Source organism: Drosophila obscura, unplaced genomic scaffold (assembly GCF_018151105.1).
Source record: "Drosophila obscura isolate BZ-5 IFL unplaced genomic scaffold, ASM1815110v1 contig_200, whole genome shotgun sequence".
Taxonomy (NCBI): domain Eukaryota; kingdom Metazoa; phylum Arthropoda; class Insecta; order Diptera; family Drosophilidae; genus Drosophila; species Drosophila obscura.
Window position 1 is genome coordinate 4,978,412 of NW_024542791.1, and position 22,159 is coordinate 5,000,570.

Genomic DNA, 22,159 nt, shown 5'->3' on the forward strand with positions numbered 1-22,159 from the left:
CAGAACTCAAAGGTTTTCACTTTGGCATGACATGCCGCAGAAAGAATGAAAAAAAAAAAAATAAACTCGACATTAAATATGAGGCAACGTGAAATTTTCATAACTTAAGCATCAGCATTCAATATATATTGCACGGGCACAACCATCTGCATCGATAAATTGAATTCTGATGTAATAAAGTCAGGGAAGAAATTGCTGGGAGAATTTAATAAAAAAGGATGGGGTTTTATGGAAGGTAACCGTAAGGCAAGGAGGAAAATTATATTTATTACTTATATTCAAATATTGAATAAATATATAAAGGACTAAAGAAGCAAATGGTTGGGCCCAGTCGGCTCTGTAAACGCTGGAAAATTTGTTTAATTAAAGACTACATTGAAAGAACATTAAAGAGGTTTAATGTCAGGCCATTATCAGATAAAAGCAGTCTCTAATTATACCTCTCTAAGTGATGTTTTGCATTAGATCTTTTACCCAAACAAAACACAGAAATGAAAACTTTGTAAACCAACAAAATGCACAAACATTTAGATACAGTGAAAATTAATATAAGCCATCCGGCAAATGCATAGCCTTGTCTGGGAGAGAGAGAGAGCTCTCTGTTACATAAGCATAAATATTAATAAGTATGCTGGAAAATGATTTACATTTAATGCCGTCGACTGGCAGTAGGGCTCTGGTATGATTTTCCACAAGTTTTAATTAAAATGTCGTCACATGGAAACCAAAATACAACTGAGTTGGCAATTAGCAATGTTTTGCCATAAATTTAATTCAAAATGTTGGCCCAAACATTTGCTAATTTAAGCGTACTGAACGTACAAATACACACCCAAAGATACAGATGCAGAGATAGTGGATTCTCTCTCTCTCACTCTTTGGCAACTTATTACACATACGCCATGTGTGCCACAAATGCAGCAGATGCAGCAGCAGCAGTTGCAACCAGAGTTGTCAACCTGAAAATGTGCATAATTCTGGCACACAGATATGTCCGATCCGGGGAGTCCCAAGACCTGGGCCAAATTATAAGCCAAAGCACAAACAGCACATGCACGTGTAGTGAAAGTTGTGTCCTATGTATGTACGCCTAGCCATAAGTAAATTGATAAACAGAAACACTTGGACGAAGTAAGGATGCTGTTGTACGATACGTTTTCCACCGACCAATGACACAGGCTTTAGAAATGCACTGTCTACACAAATAATCCAATGAAATTGGTTCCTTCCATCCATGAAATTTCACCATTCTCATGAACACGTTGTTACCGCCTTTTGAGTGTTTTTCGAAGGTTTTTCGTTGAAACAATAGGTATAAATGTGACCGAATACCGTCGCTTGAAATGTCATCGTGTCAAAGCATCTCTAACAAGTTGTCTATGGGCTGTTAAGCGGCAAAAGTTTGTCGTATCCTGGGACACATGTGCTGCAAATGCTGTAACATAAATCAGTGCAAAATCCGGGTCTCAGGTCTTTGGTCTCAAGCTATGTTTGTCTGACTTTTCGGCAACTCCACAGGCTCTTGCATTTATTTAATTAAAGCGAAGCGCACTGGCTTCGAGTGTTGTTATTGGTGCAATTATAAATGATATATGTAATTTACTTGACTAGTCCTGCCAACTGATATGTCGTCCCATTGTCAGTGCCTTTGTTTGCATTTTCCCCTCTGCCCACAAGAAGGTATTTTCCTTCAAGTGAGTCAGTCAGTGAGTTTTCCCTCTTCTATTTTCCTGCACTTGCATATTAAATCTCCTTGGGTGTCCTGTGGCTCAACTCAAGCAGAAATAGGGGACCTTGTCCATTCATTTGAAAATGAATCTGGTAAATTTCCTAGCCACAATAGGTGTTGTTTAACATTAGAAACGTAATAATGGTTAATTATGCGAACAAGTCAAGAGCGAAGCATAAAGGCTTAAATGGGCTGAAAATTATTTTGAAACTGAAATTTATTTCGATTCCTATTACCTTACATATATTAAAGGTTCAGCCAGTGAATATCCCTCAGCTAAAATGGAAAATCTATGAATATCAAATAAATTACATCATCACACATGCAAATAAGAATCAAATAGAGGCCAAAATATCTCTGGCTGCTTAATATGCAAATTTCGTAGGCGGCAACCAGTAAATAAGTGGGGGAAAATAAGGTTCGATTCTGTGTCAAAGCAGAAGATACCCTTGCAAATGTATCGTTTCTATGGAAGCTATGTTATTTAATGAGATTTAAAAAAAATTTGATATTTATAAACTTAAGAAACAGAAAAGGGCTTTCTTAGGAATACTTTTTTGGCGAAAAATTTACCTCAAACCTCTTTTAAAATGTATTATACCCTTCTTTAAGAGTACATAAAACATCAGCTTGTAAAAATAGGCAAACGAGATGTTTGTGGCCTCAATAAGAGGCGTCAAATTGTTGCCTTGTCCGTGCTTAAGTTTCCCCCATTGTGTCTAGTACGTGATAATTGAACATACAGACAGACGTTGGTGCCAACCCAAACCCCAAGAAGGACCCAAACCGAAACGAACTTCCTTCAAGTGTCGAAATTGAAAATGAGAAATTTAACTAAGCGAAATGTCATTCTCTGCTTCACAGTCACCAAATTCATACGCATTGGCATTGCCGATAAAAACGATAATCCTCCCTATTTCGACAAATCGCTGTATGAGGCCGAAGTGGATGAGAACGAGGATATACAGCATACAGTGCTTACAGTCACAGCCAAGGATCACGATGAGTGTGAGTATATACCCTCAAGAATATTCCCCAAATTCCGCAATTATTTTCTTTTACATACATATTTGTTCTCTTTTCTGTGGTCCCCCAACAGCCTCACGTATCCGCTATGAAATTACAAGCGGCAACATTGGCGGCGCTTTTGCGGTGAAAAATATGACGGGTGCCATTTATGTAGCTGGCGCTTTAGATTACGAAACTCGACGACGGGTAAGTTTCCCCCCAACAAAAATAGGCAGCAGAAGGAACAGGACTCTCTTCTGTAATCGACAAACGTTTTTTTCGCAGAAATATATTTATGACATAAGCATTGCGCCCGGGCTTAGTCAACTGTGAGATTTGTTTATGTCATTCCGAAAAAAGGCAGAAAATACATGAGGGAAAATGGGAATTAAAGTGCCTACAAAAGAAAATATACATAATGCATATATAATTTCTACGAATTTAGGACTAAAAATAGCTGTCCTTCTTTAAAGGAATGTTAAGGATGTCAAGAATATTTTACTTAGTTTTTTTGCGAAATTACTTTTCTCTTTAGACTTCTATAAAATTCATTAAGAAACTCTTGGAAAACTCTGTTCGATTCGATTCCTTTCGAATTTCAATCTACACGCAAGGGCCACCGCGAGGCTACTTAAATATTGAAGAACTCAAACCAGAGTTAGGTCGAAAAAGTCAAACAGCAGTGGCCAGAAAACCTTGGCGAAACATTAATTGAACAGAGCGCAAAAGCCAGTCGAAATCTTAATTGAATTTCAATTTGAGCAATTTGCCGAAAGAGCAGTGCAAGACAATGGCAGCTTTCCATTCACTTTAATTGGAAATTCGTTGCAGGAAACTTTGAGTGCAAGGTCCAGGGCATAGTGTATGCAAATATCTCATCAATTAAGCAGCAACAATAAAATTACAACATGAATTATGTAATTTAATTATGAAATATTCCATCCCCTCCTTCGTTCCTTCGTTCAGTATGAGCTACGGTTGGCCGCCTCCGACAATCTGAAGGAGAACTACACGACTGTGATTATCCATGTCAAGGATGTTAATGATAATCCCCCTGTTTTTGAGAGGCCCACATATCGTACCCAAATTACCGAAGAGGATGATCGTAATTTGCCCAAACGCGTCTTGCAGGTCAATGATTGATTGATTGAATCAAATGAACATAGAACACATTCTTTGGTTTTATTCGTAGAGCTTTCATTTTTTTGATAGGCTGAAACAACATTCTTATATGTTTTCCTTGATTTTTATTGCATGTCAAGAGTTTTTGTTCAAGTTTTTTCCTCCCCCCAATCCTATTCCATGCCTGAAGTTACAAATATTATTGCACAAAAAACACACAAAATAGAATTTAGAGTGAATTATTTATATGTATTGGGGCATCCTTGTAGTTGCTTTTTATTTCCCATCCCATCCGAAGTGTTGCTACTTTTTGCTTCGCTTTCTGTCAGTCAATAAATGGTTGACATATTAAAGGTATTTACAGTCCTGCAATATTAATGGACTCCACAAATTTTTTATTTAAAACACTTATAGACAAAAAAGTTATGTTTTTTAAGGCACATAAATACTAAAAGCCGTTTGCATGATGGTTTTTACATTTGATTTAAGGTTATAGAAAAAAATAGCGTGTGATTTAAGGGTTTAGAAAAAAATGCTGAAAAGTAATTGGACAATTAAAAAAGTGCTGTCCATTCTGGAGAGGACAAATGTCAGAAAAAACTTTAAAATATATATTTACAGTCATCTATATATAATGTGCAATGCGGTTTCGAGGGTGAAAAAAGTACAATAATATTGATTTATCATTAAGCACGGAACGACAATTGAAAATATAGTAAAAATATGTAGAAGATGACTTAAAAATATGTCGGCATTGTAATGCATATTGATAAAGTCTATTGAATTATGGCATTTTAATGAGTGAACCCGAGTGTCGACGAATATTTTAAAAGCAAAGTGAGTGGGTCAAAGCTCTTACAAGATATGCATTTATTGTCAATCGATACTCATTAAATATGCACTCGAACCAAACATCTTTAGCATCTGTAAATGAGTGTACAAGCTGAAGTTTCAAGAGTGAACTAGCTGGGATATATGTATATACTTTTATTAGACCACCCCAACCATTTTCACCATGTGTAAAACCATTATTTGAATATTTTATTTTAATCAATATTTTAATGGTTCTTTTATAATTTATGGGCATTTTATTGTTTATTGTTTAATTTTTGGTATATTTTTTATTGTTCTTTCTCCCCCAACCGAACGAAAACAAATGTTCTGTTTGTTGGCCATATATTTTATTTAATGTCTGCACACAAATGCAATGTGCAAATGGTAGTACGAACTGAAATTGGTTGCGTCGGACAGTTTGAATGAAAATCAAACAACCATCGTCATAAATGTGCGCGACGTCAACGATCTGCCGCCCCAATTCCCACAGACGTCCTACAATCGTACCCTTGATGAGGAAATGACCACGCCCTTTACCATCATGCAGGTCGTTATAATATTTACCATATCTCTCCGTACCATATCCATCCTGTATATACCCAATTCGTACATACAAAAGCAGTACTCTCATATAACAATTAATTTAACCCCAGCGACATAAAATCCTCCTCCATTCAATCTCATTTCACATTGTAAACTTTGTGTAAACCAGCAATAACAATCCGTAAACATAATGAATAATCTCCTCGTGGGGAAGGTGAAATGTACGATAAATGTATTAAACCATTCTGCAGTAATTTAAAAAATTATATTTAAATTGAAAATAAAAATTCCCCAGGCATTAAGGTTGAAAGGGCAGTAGGACATTAATCCCATACAACACCTAAGAGTATGTAAAGTCTATTGATTTCATTAAACTGCTGAAACACGATAACTTTTCCACCTACGCTTTTTGGAAAGAACCCTTTGGATTTATCTCAGAAAAACGATATACTTAAAACAGACCACCAGCAAAATAGCTTCGGCTGAAAACGCATCGTGTGACATCTCTTTCAACATTAAATTTCTTGTATATTTATTTTTGGTTTTGGTCAGGAAAACAGTAAAAGTAAGAGCAAACCATCTCTGTGGTCTTTAATTGCCCGCTTAAATATCTGGCGTAAAGTTTTCACATTTTATTTATCATAGTTTTTCCATTATCCCGTTTTCTGTTTCTGATTCTACCGTAAAAGCGGCTAATTAAATCGAATACGCTCTTTAAGTATTAATGCCACCCACACACACAAACAGATACACAACATTTGCACGATTAAGCTTGGGGTCACTACAGATTTTGTATTGTGGTTTTATTATGTGTGTGTATTTTCCCTACTAATTTAATTAAAATGGAAAATGAATGTAGCTGAAGCTTAAGGCTAACAAAGGGAATTAAAACCAATCTGTCAGCACTTTAAAATCGCCTTTTATTTACCTTTTACTAACCGAAAAACAAATATTATTCTCTGGTCTCTCGAAAATATTTTTGCATTGACTAAACCTCATATCGGTCGGCGTTTGGCAAATAAAAATATAATCCCCAGCAAAAAAAAAAAAAGTGGCATAAAAATTGGTTTCAATTAGCCAAACATTTTGATTAGAGTCCATAAAAAAGATTGTATAATAATAAAAGCCAAATGGGAATTAAAATAAATAAAAGTCATGGAAAGGTATTATCGGGAGATTGTTGCAAAAAAAAATAGTGCATGATAGAAAAAATAGATATAAATTTGATTTTATTTCATTTATTTTATGCATGATAATTTATTGCACGTTTATTGCAGCCTTTTCTTTTTGTTCAATTATTTATTCCAGAATATTTAATAATAATAAAATGTTCTTCTTTCATTAATGGATAAACAGGTAACTGCCACAGATGGCGACAAGGATCGTCCCCAGAATATCGTGTACTTCCTGACGGGCCAAGGCATTGATCCCGATAATCCAGCGAATAGTAAATTCGACATCAACCGCACCACAGGCGAAATATTCGTGTTAAAGGTAACGAAATAATCTTAAATCAACGCACAGTATGTCTCCCATTTAAGCATTAACAAATTGCCACAAGCCGCAGGCACAGTGCGTATACAATAAATAAAAAAACGATATTTAAAAAGCAACAGACTGTCCTGAAATGGCAAAATGATTGCGAAATTTCGAAATATGGCCTTGCTGATTGGGGCCCTTCATCAATGTTCACTTGAAAGCAATCTGTTAAAAATATGGGAAATGTATTGGTAAACAATATAATGATTAAGGGTTCTATAATGAAAGAGAGAATACTAGAAAGAAAGTTAGTTTTCCTATAGTCACATCTCTTAAAGTCTTAAACCATCTTACATGGAAAAATAGTGAACAATTCATTGAGCTTATTAAACGGAAATAAATTCTTGGTTTTCAATTAAGGAATTCCCAGAGTTCCTTTCCATAAAAATAATTTGCAAGCCCCTTTCTAAATCCCAAAAAATACGAAAATCAATTGAAAAGTAAATTAAAACTAATTACAAAAATCACAATTGAAATACCCCACGCTGCATGCCAGTTGCAAAAACTTCGCTTTATACCGTGTACCCACACTCCCAAAAAAAGTACGTATGAAAAATACTCTAGAGCCAAATTAAATGAAATTCCCACGCGTACATTCAAATAGCATGGAAAAAAGTATGCACATATATATAGAACGGGAAAACAGTTGGTGCCCAACCACTTTAGTCATTTTTAGCTCCATAGACCCAGCGACTATTTCTCGTTTTCCCTCCTCTCTATCTACACACAAATATAATTTTGTATTTTCAAGCGACCCGCTCCTCATGGAAGGCAAATTATTCCCCAGCTCCTTTTGGATGGAGTATGTGGAAGATAACATGATAAGGGATAACATGTAAAGAGGGGGTGAAACGGATGCGTGTGTACCATATTTTTGTGGTGGTGAACCAGAGTCCGTGACCCACTCACAACTAATCCCTTAAATTGAATATGTCATAACAATGTCGGCAAATTTGTCATGCAAATTAAAGCGATGACGACGCAGGAGGATATATGTATATATATATTATTCCTTTTTTAGATTTTTTTAGATTAGAGGGTAGTTGGGGGTATGCTCTTTGGGTAGAGATTATGGTTTTGCTTACATAAACCTATTTTTTTGGATGTAGCAAATGTCATCCCAGGGATTACCAATAAAATGTAAGCATTTTAAAGAGCTTTATTTTAAAAATTTACAATTACTTTACAAATTGCGATTTATCCTTGCATATATTAAAGGTGTTTGAATACCTTATTGAGCGCTTACTTTGTCAGTGTGTAACCATTTTTGACAGCGCTTCATCGTTCAACATCTTACAATTCTGTAGTTCTTCGATTACTGGATAACTCATTGGTCTAATCCATCATTCAGAAATAACTTTCCACACACACATTTGTTCTGTTGTTGTCGCCTTTTATGCACACATTCCTTTTATGACAAATCCAATGTCAGCACCAAGCAAAAGCTTCTCTTGTTGTCGAGCTGCTGCCTGTGGTTGTCACATGGATAGCGCCAGGAGAGAGAGCGAGAGAGAGGGGGTTGAGAACATTATCCAAGGGTTGTGCCAGCAGCTGTGCTGTATGCGCCAACAGATACAAAGTGCTGATTAAAATCGGTTTTTTCTTTTTTTTTTTGCGCTTTTTATTATATGCATGAAGCATGAGGAAGGTTTCCCCAACACATCACTCGGGGTGCTGCTGCTGTGAATGCATATCAAAGTCAAAATCAACATCAGGTACAGGTCCGGTACATGGCACAGCTTGGGCTTCCACCTGAGGTTCACGGGTCCGCCGCCCCATTGTGCAAAAGGATAATTTCCCAGGGTTTCACTTGAGACAGCCCAATTGAGTTGGGGGATGGCGGATTACTTGGGGATAACGTAAGGATTGGGGACAAAATGTGGGAGATTGGGGACAGACCCCCACAACAATGTTGTCCTCCCCTGATGTTAATCGGTTTTGCGTTTATGACAGCTAAAAAATTACACAATACCCATAAGAGAGTGCACGCATATTAACCTATAACAACGCTTTACACTTTACACTTTCCTCTTTTCATTTTTTTTTTGTATTTTTATAGCCTTTGGATCGCGATCAACCCAATGGACGGCCCCAGTGGCGTTTCACGGTCTTTGCCCAGGATGAGGGTGGCGAGGGACTCGTCGGCTATGCGGATGTCCAGGTCAATTTGAAGGACATCAACGATAATGCCCCCATTTTCCCACAAGGCGTCTACTTTGGAAATGTCACAGAAAACGGCACCGCCGGCATGGTGGTGATGACCATGACAGCAGTGGACTATGACGATCCCAATGAGGGCTCCAATGCCCGACTCGTCTATTCGATTGAGAAGAATGTGATTGAGGAGGAGACGGGTTCACCCATTTTCGAAATCGAGCCCGATACGGGTGTCATCAAGACCGCTGTGTGCTGTTTGGATCGCGAGAGAACACCGGACTATTCCATACAAGTCGTTGCCATGGATGGCGGGGGATTAAAGGGGACGGGGACAGCCTCTATACGGGTTAAAGATATCAACGATATGCCGCCGCAGTTCACGAAAGACGAATGGTTCACGGAGGTCGATGAAACGGATGGCACGGCCCTACCGGAGATGCCCATTCTCACGGTCACCGTGCACGACGAGGACGAGACGAATAAATTCCAATACAAAGTCATCGACAACAGTGGCTACGGGGCGGATAAATTCACGATGGTAAGGAACAACGACGGCACTGGTTCCTTGAAGATTGTCCAGCCCCTGGACTACGAGGATCAGCTGCAGAGCAATGGCTTCCGTTTCCGCATCCAAGTGAATGACAAGGGAGAGGACAACGACAATGATAAGTACCACGTTGCCTACTCCTGGGTCGTGGTGAAGCTCCGCGACATAAACGACAATAAGCCGCACTTCGAGCGCGCCAATGTCGAGGTCTCTGTCTTCGAAGACACCAAAGTCGGCACTGAATTGGAAAAGTTCAAGGCCACCGATCCGGATCAGGGAGGCAAGAGCAAGGTCTCCTACTCCATCGATCGTTCGTCGGATCGTCAGCGACAGTTTGCCATCAACCAGAATGGTTCTGTGACCATTCAACGCTCTCTCGACCGCGAAGTTGTGCCCCGCCATCAAGTCAAAATCCTGGCCATTGACGATGGTTCGCCACCAAAAACTGCCACTGCCACACTTACTGTTATTGTTCAGGATATCAATGATAATGCACCAAAGTTCCTTAAGGATTATCGTCCCGTGTTGCCCGAACATGTGCCCCCACGCAAAGTGGTCGAGATATTGGCCACCGATGATGATGATCGCTCGAAGAACAATGGACCACCGTTTCAGTTTCGCTTGGATCCCAGTGCTGATGATATTATTCGTGCTTCCTTCAAGGTGGAACAGGATCAAAGTGAGTAGCATTTTGTATTGTATTTCTAATAATTTAATAATGAAAGATTCAAATGAAAGGGTGAAGTGTATTGGGAACTCGAATTGATTCGAGTGTGCGCTTGTGTGAGACTCACTTGTATTTCCTGATAGATGAAAAAATACAGCTAACGTATAGAGACTAAAATTATTCCAAAGGAACATTTCCCTTTACATTTCCTTCCCCTTTCAGTCACGTTTATAGTTCATTCATTGGGAATAAAATCTTCTTTGCAACTTTTTCACAAAGCTTCCCAAGTAATTTCCGACTTTATGCCCTTCGATCCGTTCATTCGTTTGCCGTACACTTACCGATTACTTGCAAATTGCTGAACGCACACACACACGCACACATTCTATGGAGAGTGGGTTGAGGGATCTGGAAATAGTTGCGAGTGCTGCTGACCATTTTGACTTTTTGGCCAAAAACTTTTTGCCCTGCTGCAATGAAAAGTTCGGCAAATATTTGGGTCAAAGCTTAAACAATGCACAAGCGTAACATTTTTGCAGTGCTCTCCCCCCTTTTGGTATTGAAATATCCTAACGGACTATTGAGGGAACGGGCTAGGATGTCCTGTGTGTGCCACACAATATCGCAACGCTAACAATAGCATAAAAATGCAATTACCTCCAACCGGCAAAAGAGGAGACAAAATCGAGTCAAGAGAGGGCCACCCACGCCACATATGAATAGCCGAGGAATCTTTGGACATAAAACGGAAACAGTAAACCGCATCGCAACCATTCCACACGCCAGGTCCCATGCAAATTTAAATAATATAAGCAAACAAGATACAGCTACAACCTATGTGTGTGTGTGTGTGTGTGTGTGTGCTCGAGGTACAGAAAATAAAATGGCAAATGCACAAGTTTTCAATTAAATTACCTTCCAGGAGAGCCGGAAGAGTGTGTTGTGTGTCTGCTGCAAAAGCCAAAACTACATACACATGTAGCTACATCCCACATTCATGTCTGAGTGTCTGAGTGTCTGCATGTCGAAGTGAGGAAAAGCCAAGATAGGAAAAACTGGCAGAGCCAGTCACAATTCGTGTGTGGGTGGCAATCCAATTTTGATGCCACAGCTGGGAACTGGGACCAGAAACGTTTGGGGATCACAGCCAGAGAGAGCAGGAGAGAGAGTCAGTTGTGTGTGTGGACTCGTATTTGCATACAATTTGCCTAAAAACACACCATAGAGTGTCTTTAAAAATACATTTCAAATGTGCGCTGCACCCTCCTCGCCCAATGGGCCATGAAATGCTCTGGGGCATGTTGTGTGTGTGTGTGTGTGCTCCACAGTCGAAGACTTAACACTTGTTGGCTCAAAAGCGTAATTACAACAAATGGGGGCTATGGCCAAAAGTTGCAGTTGCCGTTGCCGTTGCATCTGCAATCAGGTGGAAAACGTGCTGGCTAATAAAAGAGCTTAGTTTTTGGTCTGCTTGTTGATTGGCACAGCTTACAACTAAGCTGGAAAATGCTTTTCATGTCTCAAAAAGCCAAACAGGGTTTTCTGAAAATGTTTTCTCGAAATCTGCTGCCACAAGTTGCAGTTTATTAACAGCTACACTTCTACCAACTACCCTTTACACTCTACCTAATGCTGCTCAAATTAAGGTTTACAATTAGATCAAGTGAATGGAGAGAAGCAAAGGGTTTGCTATTCATTTGGTTCTTTTAAGAAATTAATGGATTTTGGTGTTATAGTGCCTTGATAATTTAATTACTTGTATGGGAATACGAATTCATTCGAACTCTTTTTCTGCATATACATATTCCCCTTTTTAAATCTCTAAATAACTCTTATTCAAATCACATTATTTTCACATTCACAGAGGGCGCCAACGGTGATGGCATGGCAGTGATATCCTCCCTGCGATCCTTTGATCGCGAACAGCAAAAGGAGTACATGATTCCCATTGTGATCAAGGATCATGGCTCCCCGGCCATGACCGGCACCAGTACGCTCACCGTCATCATTGGCGATGTGAATGACAATAAGATGCAACCCGGATCCAAGGATATCTTTGTGTACAACTACCAGGGACAGTCGCCAGACACACCGATCGGTCGTGTGTACGTCTACGATTTGGATGATTGGGATTTGCCCGACAAGAAGTTCTACTGGGAGGCACTGGAACATCCTCGATTCAAGTTGGACGAGGACTCCGGAATGGTCACAATGCGGGCGGGAACTCGCGAAGGACGCTATCATCTGCGCTTCAAGGTCTACGATCGAAAGCACACCCAGACGGATATTCCCGCAAATGTCACGGTTACTGTGAGGGAAATCCCCCACGAGGCTGTCATTAACTCCGGATCCGTGCGTTTGTCTGGCATTTCGGATGAGGACTTCATTCGCGTGTGGAACTATCGCACTCAGAGCATGAGTCGCTCGAAGATGGATCGCTTCAGGGACAAGTTGGCTGATCTGTTGAACACCGAAAGGGAGAACGTGGACATTTTCAGCGTTCAATTGAAGCGTCGTAATCCTGCATTGACAGACGTTCGATTCTCTGCCCATGGATCGCCGTACTACAAGCCCGTGCGGCTCAATGGCATCGTCCTGATGCACCGCGAGGAGATCGAAAAGGATGTGGGCATCAACATCACGATGGTGGGTATCGATGAGTGCCTCTACGAGAATCAGATGTGCGAAGGCAGCTGCACCAATGCCCTGGAGATCAGTCCCCTGCCCTACATGGTGAATGCCAATAAGACGGCGCTGGTGGGTGTCCGTGTGGACACCCTGGCGGACTGTACCTGTGGCGCTCGCAACTTCAGCAAGCCCGAATCCTGCCGCACAAACCCCTGCCACAATGGTGGACGTTGCATAGACACAAGATTCGGGCCTCACTGCTCTTGCCCGGTTGGCTACGCCGGTCCTCGTTGCCAGCAGACGACGCGCAGCTTCCGCGGCAATGGATGGGCCTGGTATCCGCCCCTGGAGATGTGCGATGAATCCCATTTGAGTTTGGAGTTCATCACACGCAAGCCCGATGGCCTGATCATCTACAACGGACCCATTGTCCCGCCGGAGCGTGATGAAATGCTCATCTCTGACTTCATTGCCCTGGAGCTGGAGCGCGGCTATCCACGACTGCTCATTGACTTTGGCTCTGGCACCTTGGAGCTGCGCGTGAAGACCAAAAAGACACTGGATGATGGCGAATGGCATCGCATTGATTTGTTCTGGGATACCGAGGACATTCGCATGGTTGTGGATTTCTGCAAATCAGCGGAAATCAGCGAAATGGAGGATGGCACCCCACCAGAGTTCGATGACATGTCCTGCCAGGCTCGCGGACAGATACCTCCCTTTAGCGAGTACCTCAATGTGAATTCGCCGCTGCAGGTGGGTGGCCTATATCGCGAGCAGTTCGATCAGAGTCTCTACTACTGGCACTACATGCCCACGGCCAAGGGATTCGATGGTTGCATTCGCAATCTGGTGCACAACTCAAAGTTGTACGATCTCGCGCATCCGGGACTCTCGAGGAACAGTGTCGCCGGTTGCCCCCAAACGGAGGAGGTCTGTGCACAGACGGAGACCACAGCACGCTGCTGGGAGCATGGCAACTGCGTGGGATCCCTGTCCGAGGCGCGCTGCCACTGCAGACCTGGCTGGACGGGTCCCGCGTGTAACATTCCCACAATTCCCACGACTTTCAAGGCCCAGAGCTATGTTAAGTACGCCCTAAGCTTCGAGCCAGATCGCTTCAGTACCCAGGTGCAGCTGCGCTTCCGCACTCGCGAGGAGTACGGCGAACTGTTTCGCGTTAGCGATCAGCACAATCGGGAGTATGGCATCCTGGAGATCAAGGACGGACATCTCCATTTCCGCTACAACTTGAACTCCCTGCGAACGGAGGAGAAGGATCTCTGGCTGAATTCCATCATCGTCAACGATGGCCAGTGGCATGTGGTGCGGGTGAATCGATATGGTTCTGCTGCTACCCTCGAACTGGATGGCGGCGAGGGACGTCGCTACAACGAAACCTTTGAGTTTTCGGGCCACCAGTGGCTGTTGGTGGACAAGCAGGAGGGTGTCTATGCTGGCGGCAAGGCCGAGTACACAGGCGTTCGCACTTTTGAGGTGTATGCCGATTATCAGAAGAGTTGCCTCGACGACATACGGTGCGTATACGCTATATTCATTGGGGAATACTCAGGTATACTTACCTTCACTTACTTTTTATCTGCATCCTCCTTTAGTCTCGAAGGCAAACATCTGCCTCTGCCCCCGGCCATGAATGGCACACAGTGGGGACAAGCTACAATGGCCCGTAACCTGGAGAAGGGCTGTCCCTCGAACAAGCCCTGTTCGAATGTCATCTGTCCCGATCCCTTTGAGTGTGTCGACCTCTGGAATGTCTACGAGTGCACGTAAGTTGAAGCTTTCCATCATTTGATTCATTCAGCGCATTGCTTTTCGTTTCTCATCTACCAAAAAAATCAAGAAAAATTAAACAATTAAATAAATTGACTGTTCGGACTGATATCACAACAGAAACATGAATACCAAATAGGTTTATAAATTTCATTTTCATTTACAAAAATCAAAGAAAGAGTTTCCACAACGAAAAAACCCCAACCAATATCCCAGAAAATCCAACACAAAAGCCAAACATTTGATGGGCTTAATCAATTAAAGGCAGAACCCCCCCACACACACACACACACACAAGCAACAGGAAAAACCAGAGAGGAAATTGAAGTAGGAGTATGGCCAGCAGCAAAAAAAAAGCTTATTGGACCTCCTGTCCGTCAAATCAAAACGACTTCGTTCTTGCAGGCAGTCAGAGGAAGTGGCACACGATACAAAAGTCCAGTTAGTGATTGGCACTAAACGTTGCGTGACAAATCAATCGGCTTAGGCTTACGTTTCTGTCGATTTCAATTCCGCTTTCGCTTTGTCGAGAGTCGCAGAGAATCGAAGAGAGAGAGAGTAAAGAGCATTCGTTCTGCTTGTAATGGTCTTTGTACATATTCACGCTTTTGTTTCACACACACACACACACACACACACCTTTGAAGAGCTTATACGCTGCCCCTTAAGCACCAGGTACAGTTGTGTACCCAAATACTATCCGCTTATCTTACACGTAAACACACACTCAGGCACACACTTTTTTTGTTTGGTTGTTTTTCACCTCTGTTTCAATCAATCCCTTACGTCAAAGTGCTTAAAATCAATCACCAAAGAACACAAATCCCTGATAAAGTGGTTGAGAATCGGTTAAAGTCAAATCTATCAATTACGACACTGGTCTGTGTAATCAATCGTTGAAATTGGAATTACAGTGCCCTTTTAGCACTCACTTCTTAATCGCTCAAGAAAAGGTTGCGTAAATCAGTAAAAACCGCTCCTTTGTGCACGATTTCTTGGCTCCAAATTCTTTCAATTAGCTAAAGTACGATTTCATTATCACAGTTTCCTATCGATTTAATATATATTTTCTTTTTGTTTGTTACGAAACAAAGACCCTTGGAGAACTAGTTCCCTTGACTCAATTCGAAATGATTCAATCGGTTATCGTTGATTCCCATCCATTTGTTCAATATATTTTTATTTGTTCTATTAAGAAACGATTACGTTTTATCGGCTTTGAGTGCCCATTTCTGTTCATACAAGACTCTACTTGGACCTACAAAAAATCGGTTAAATCAATCAGTTCAATCCATCATTCGTTTATCGCATATTTTCGGTTGCTCCAATTTATGTTGCCATTAATCTAATGAATCTTAAAAAAAAAAAAAACAAAAAACAGTTGCGGCGAAGGACGCATCATGTCGCCCGATTCCAAGGGCTGCATGGATCGCAACGAGTGTCTCGATATGCCCTGTATGAACGGCGCCACTTGCATTAATCTCGAGCCCCGACTGCGATATCGTTGCATATGTCCGGATGGTTTTTGGGGCGAGAATTGCGAACTGGTGCAGGAGGGTCAGACCCTAAAGCTGAGCATGGGAGCCTTGGCGGCAATCCTAGTCTGCCTGCTAATCATACTGAGTGAGCATCAAAGATCGAATAAACCCAAAAAAAAGACCCACAATCCCTATTGAATATGCAACAACAATCATGAATATAATAAACTATATAAACTATTTATCGTGAATAAATTCCCCCAGCAATTAGTGCTTTAGCGCCTGCTTAGCTTTTAGACTGAATGTTGTAGCGTTTATTCAATCTTTATTAGCTGACTCAATCATACCATTCAAATGATTTATCAAAACCGAATTCATGTTATCACTTTTGCACATTGATTTAATATGTTTTTTCCTCATCTTTCCATCAATTACAAATTCTAATCGAATATTCCATCGAAATCACAGTTCACTGGATTCCCATTTAATGAAAAATATTTACGTACACAGAAATAGGGAGATATTTCTCTGTGCGACATTTATTTCATTCGAAAACTCATTTCCATATTCATATCGTATCATTCACTCATTCTATAGCTATTTTGAATGTTTGTTTCTGGCACATTTTCTGTTCAGCCACTCAATCAATGTTTTAATGTTATTCAATGTGTTGTACTATGTAAATATTTTATAAGCAAATGCAAAACCAAAGGTTGGTACATCCCATATGTAGTGGAATATTTTAAACAATTTATAGATGAAATTACAGCATTTTTGGGATGATATTACACCAAAAATTTAAACTGAAACTATCCCCAGCTTAAGTTGAGACACGGTTAGGTCCTGCCATATAGTTTTTTTAGCTTTTCCGCCCCCTCTCCAAAAAACGTATTTCAAAATGCACTCAACTAAAGACAATGCCCTTCAGGTAAGTTAACAAATGTGCAGTCAAAGATACAAGTTGCCCCAACATGAGACAAGGCCAAGACCTGGCCAAAACGGAAGAGCAATTGCAGTTGTTGGCTTTGGCATTTCGAAGAAATCACGATGCACTAAATCCACATCACTGAAGGAATACACCCACACCGGGCATGCCCCCCACACACACACACACACATAAGCAGATGGAGTCAGGGAATCAGGGAGTTCTCAGACGGCTCAAAGGAGCTTCCACCTGGCACTAAGAACTCGAACCGCTGCCCGTTTCATTTTGCTAGGATTTACTGGGCGCAGAAGGTTTGCATTTCATTTCGAAATACAAGTATATCTCAGGGTTAAATGTGTGTAAAGAGCCAGAAAAATGGAAGTTTTAAGTTTTTAGCTTAGCCTTAAATATATATACGAATTTTCCACGAACATTTATAAGTAAATAAAGACTTTGTTGCATGCCAGAACCAGCTTGAGTTGAAAACTTAATGACGTAAAATATGGCAAACTTCACAGACAAAAAAAAATGAAATAGAAAAAAAAGGCAAGTGGAAAATGGGAAAATTTAACAAAATTATCAAGTACCTCACTCACTTCTGATCGGTTTAAACTACGCACTTGGGAGCAATCCAACAAAGAGTAAAACTGGCAAAAGGAAAAAAAAAACTATTCAACTTCTCAACTGGCGCTGATTTAGTGTGAAAGTTTTCTCTGCTTTTGAGGTATTTATTCTATCTTCGTTCTTTTCAAATTGTTTGCCTACTTTTTTCTTTCGATGCTCTCCCGCTGTTTGGTCCTTTTGGACCGCTCTCTGCGATTCGATTTGGTCAAAGAGTCGCCGCCCCATGGCATTTGCCAATAATCGACATCGTCAATATATCAAAAGTGTCTTAAGTCTGCATTTGAAAAGTATTCAATTGTATTTGCAAAAAAAAAAACGACTGAGTGGAAATCTCTCATAGTCTGTTGAGTTTTGTGAATGGGTTTGGAAGAAGGAAATGGCCTTAACGAGTGGACAACTATTGGCAGCTAAACGGCAAACCAATTTTTGTCATTTGTAATGTTTTAACAGCGACAAATGATAAGAAATCAAAAGTCAAAAGGTGCCGATCTTAGCCAAAAAAAATCTTGTTTTAAAGAATATAAATATATGGGTAAATTTCTCTTTGAAGATTCACAAATGCGTTTCATCAGAAATTTAGTAACATTTCCATCCCATTTATACCCATCTAGCCATCCAATAGTTTTCGTAGCTCATAATACATTTTTATGGGAAACTCACAAGATTCTTTAAAGAAAACAAAATGAAAATTCCATCGTAAAAGTCAAAGCTGAAGTGTTTCGGAATTAAATCGAAATTGAATACCTTACCATCAATATTAATAAATTCTTTCAATGCTACTCACTTTACCAAAGTTAAGCCCAGATACTTTACATATACCAAAGTAATTCCCATGCATCTCAATTACTTAAATCTTGAATCAAAGTATTCCTCTTCTTTGGACGTTTTAACACCTCACTTTCCCAAGTGAAGTGACATTGTAAAGTTTTTTATTCTCTGCAGACAAGCCACAAAACTTGTATGTGTGGAGGGTAGTGTATCCCAAAAACTAATCAAAACAAACTTAAAGATAGAGATAGAAATAGTCCAGAAAAGTGCGAGAACATAAAATGAAATTCACGTTAGCCAAAGAATGCAGCAGAACGGAAAAAAAAGTTTATTCAATTCAAAACCGAAAAACAACACAAAAAGATTGTTGCATAATAATCATAAAAGAAAAAAAAATCCGAAACTGTACCAAAAACAGCACTTAAGATGCGTGTTAGGGAAAGGGACTAGGACTTGGGACTAGGTACAGGAGACAGGGGGAAGAATGCTTGGCCAATGCAAATGCAAAAAGTTTGTCATACCATTGGAAAAACTGGGAAAATAAAATTTCACAAAGCGTGAAATAATAACAACAACAACGGAGTACGTTTATAAGACTTTCTGACAGTTTTTCACACTCTCTTGCCCACATAGTGGAAAGAAAACTTAGGGAAAACACACACACACACAAACAGCATTTTCCCAATAAAAAATACAGAGTAAACGAAAGAGAAGCAAGCGTTACACCAGACACACTCATACCTGCATGATGGAAACAAATTTATAAATAATTTCTTTTTGTTTTTCCAACACATCCAAACATTAAAAAAAAAAAAAAACCCCTCCACAACATTCCACACCAACAAAACTTCGGTTGGGTCGATTGTCTTTTGGGTCCGTTTGTTCAGGTGTCCATCGGGCTATAAACCCTCAGGCAGTAGTTGTGTGAACGACAACGAGTGTCTGCTGTTCCCCTGCCGCAATGGCGGTCGGTGTCGCGATCATCATCCGCCCAAGAAATACGAATGCCACTGCCCCATGGGCTTCACCGGAATGCACTGCGAACTGGAGTTATTGGCCTCCGGGGTGTTGACGCCATCGCGTGATTTTATTATTGCCTTGGCCCTTTGCCTCAGCACTTTGATATGTAAGTATATATGCAAGCCACAAGCAAAATGGTGATGGAGTGGTTGAAAATCCATTGAGATTCCACTAAAAGTATTCGTAAGTTAAGGTCGATTGAAGGAGAAGAGACCTTGTAAGTTAAGATTGACGGTTCATTAAAGCCCTAAGCTTACGTTTTAAAGTATCTTAACAGTAGATTAGACTCTAAAGAGCTCTCGGAATGTGAGTGGAACGAGTTGTAAGTAAGTTTTGCATGACTCAAATCCCTGTAATTTTCCATCTGTTTCCCTCTTTGAGAACAATTCAAATTAAATGCACAACATTTATATATTTTTATTACAATTTCCCTTTATTTCTTATACCAATTAAAAGTTTAATCAAAAGTTTACATGCCAGTTAAATATTGATGGCCATCGCTCTTGAGCTGTAAAATTAATTAAGTCTTACAATCATCCATCCATCTGCAACAAACGGCCGGAAGCCCGACAAACAACATGCATCGAAAGTCATTTCCGCAAATTAAATGACACAACATAAAGAAAAGTCTTCCATAAATTAAAGTTTATTGTATTGGTGGACATGGAAAATTTTTGCATATCAATGAAAATGTCAAGAAAAAAATTGTTTGAAAGGAGAGTAGGAAAATGCTGGAAATGTGTATTTGACTAACACAATAATGTCAATTACGAAATGTTCAGCTGGCATGAAGCTACATAAACAAGAAACTTTCTAGAGAAAGTCTAGGAGGAACACGACTAGAAGTAGAAGAAGGGTGGGAATAGAAGTAGAACCTAAAATAGAACCAAGAGTACAGTGACAGAAGAAAAGCAGAAGAAGAAACACAAGTTGAACCAGAACAAGTGACAGTAGGACGACCAAAAAGTAGAACCTAAAGAGAGACTTTGAGGAGAACTTGGAGTAGGACTAACACCACAGCCTGAACCCATACCAGAACCATCACAGCGAAGCCCAACAAAGTTGCCAGAAGCCGCAGAAAATTACTTACGTCAACTTCAACTGAGGGAACGGTCGTGGCCATTACTACGACTTCAATATCACCCCCAAAAAAAACTTTGTGCAACAGATGCTGTCTGTCCCTGGGACTACGCTGCGTAATATGGTGGAAAAATGCGCTAAGAAAATTAAAAAAACACTCAAGGAAAGAGGAAAAAGGGAGGAATGGGAGGGAGACAAGCGACCAAGTCGTCGTCTGTTGCTTGATTTGCTGTTTGGTCAGCGCGCCATTTGATGCTGTTTTTGGGTTTTCCAACCAAAAGGAAAAACTCGGGACAAATGCTGGCAATATATGCTTACAACATTTTTTGTACCCTTGCTGAGAGTAATTATATTTTGCAATGATGTTTGAAAATAAGAAAAGAATTGGAGAAAGAGAATATTGCAGATGGTAAAGTTATTTTTTTTCATATCTATTTTCGAGAGAAAGAGTATCTTCAAGTCGTAATAATTGCTAAATTTTGTTTCACTTGTTTCATCTTGAATTCTTCTTTCTTTCTTTATTTCCACTTTATTTCCACAATTTAATTAAGCATATACATATATACATACGTATACGTGTGTATAAAACCACATATTCATACATATATATACATATGTGCAGATTAATTTTGCATCTGTTTGCTCTATGCTATCTGCTAACTTCTCACTCCCCCTGTGGTTTCATTCTCCCTCCATTTTCCATCTCCTTTACCCGGTAGTTTTTTTTAGAACTAAAATTGCTTTGCATGCTAAATTAAGTGTAATTTAATGCACTTTGTATACAGAAATACGTGGTATTTCCCAGCAGTTGTTGTTGCATATCCTAGTGAAATGGAGACACCATTTGCATGGAACTGCATTTTAATATTGTTTTATTTGCACTTTTTCGCAGTACTCGTACTCGTGTTTGTCGTCTACAATCGACGTCGCGAGGCTCATATCAAATATCCCGGCCCCGACGATGATGTGCGCGAGAATATCATCAACTATGATGACGAGGGTGGCGGCGAGGATGATATGACCGCCTTTGACATCACACCGCTGCAAATACCCATCGGTGGGCCAATGCCTCCAGAGCTGGCGCCCATGAAAATGCCAATAATGTGTAAGTATTTACTATCAAAACCTTTTTATATAAGATATCCTATAGTGAAATATCCTATGGATTGAATGATACAAAAGTATATATATTAATATTACTAACCATTTTTTTTGCGATTTTCTCTCTTAATTTCCAGATCCCGTAATGACACTGATGCCTGGTCAGGAGCCCAATGTGGGCATGTTCATTGAGGAGCATAAAAAGCGCGCCGATGGCGATCCCAATGCCCCACCATTCGACGACTTGAGGAACTATGCGTACGAGGGCGGTGGCAGTACTGCGGGTTCCCTCAGCTCCTTGGCTTCAGGTGGGTACAGTTATGTACGATTGTGTACAGTTTTTGGTTAGTTATTTGCACCCAATATACAGCAAGTAGTTCGAAACTAAATGCAGCCAGAGATGCGCCCTAATTTGTAGCCTGAGATGCCCCCAAAACTGTAGGCTATCGAATAGAGAGAGAGTCGAACACTCGAATCCTTTTTGATTTAAAAAATTTTCTGACATTTTCAGGGCAGCAACTTTCAGATACAGCTGAATATTGGGTGTAAATTGAATAACCGAAAAGCCTTTTGGGAGTTTTTGCGTTGGCCTTTCCTT

The 22,159-nt window shown here is 40.3% G+C and overlaps 1 protein-coding gene across 14 annotated transcripts in view; it reads left to right on the forward strand.

Moving 5' to 3' along the window:
- Positions 1–22,159, forward strand: part of LOC111078617 (neural-cadherin) — a 146,263-nt gene that overhangs the window by 120,944 nt on the left and 3,160 nt on the right. For 5 of the 14 annotated variants that reach the window (XM_022373451.2, XM_022373438.2, XM_022373430.2 and 2 more), the window contains 10 exons: positions 2,594–2,737; positions 2,829–2,944; positions 3,704–3,868; positions 6,593–6,730; positions 8,835–10,158; positions 12,011–14,312; positions 14,391–14,561; positions 15,947–16,188; positions 21,353–21,565; positions 21,699–21,869. In XM_022373451.2, coding sequence (XP_022229143.2) covers positions 2,594–2,737; positions 2,829–2,944; positions 3,704–3,868; positions 6,593–6,730; positions 8,835–10,158; positions 12,011–14,312; positions 14,391–14,561; positions 15,947–16,188; positions 21,353–21,565; positions 21,699–21,869 — 4,986 coding nt within the window. Of the gene's footprint in view, positions 1–2,593; positions 2,738–2,828; positions 2,945–3,703; positions 3,869–5,081; positions 5,241–6,592; positions 6,731–8,834; positions 10,159–12,010; positions 14,313–14,390; positions 14,562–15,946; positions 16,189–19,247; positions 19,487–21,352; positions 21,566–21,698; positions 21,870–22,159 lie in introns of all 14 variants that reach the window. The other 9 variants (XM_022373459.2, XM_022373510.2, XM_022373503.2 and 6 more) reach the window with 3 other exon arrangements.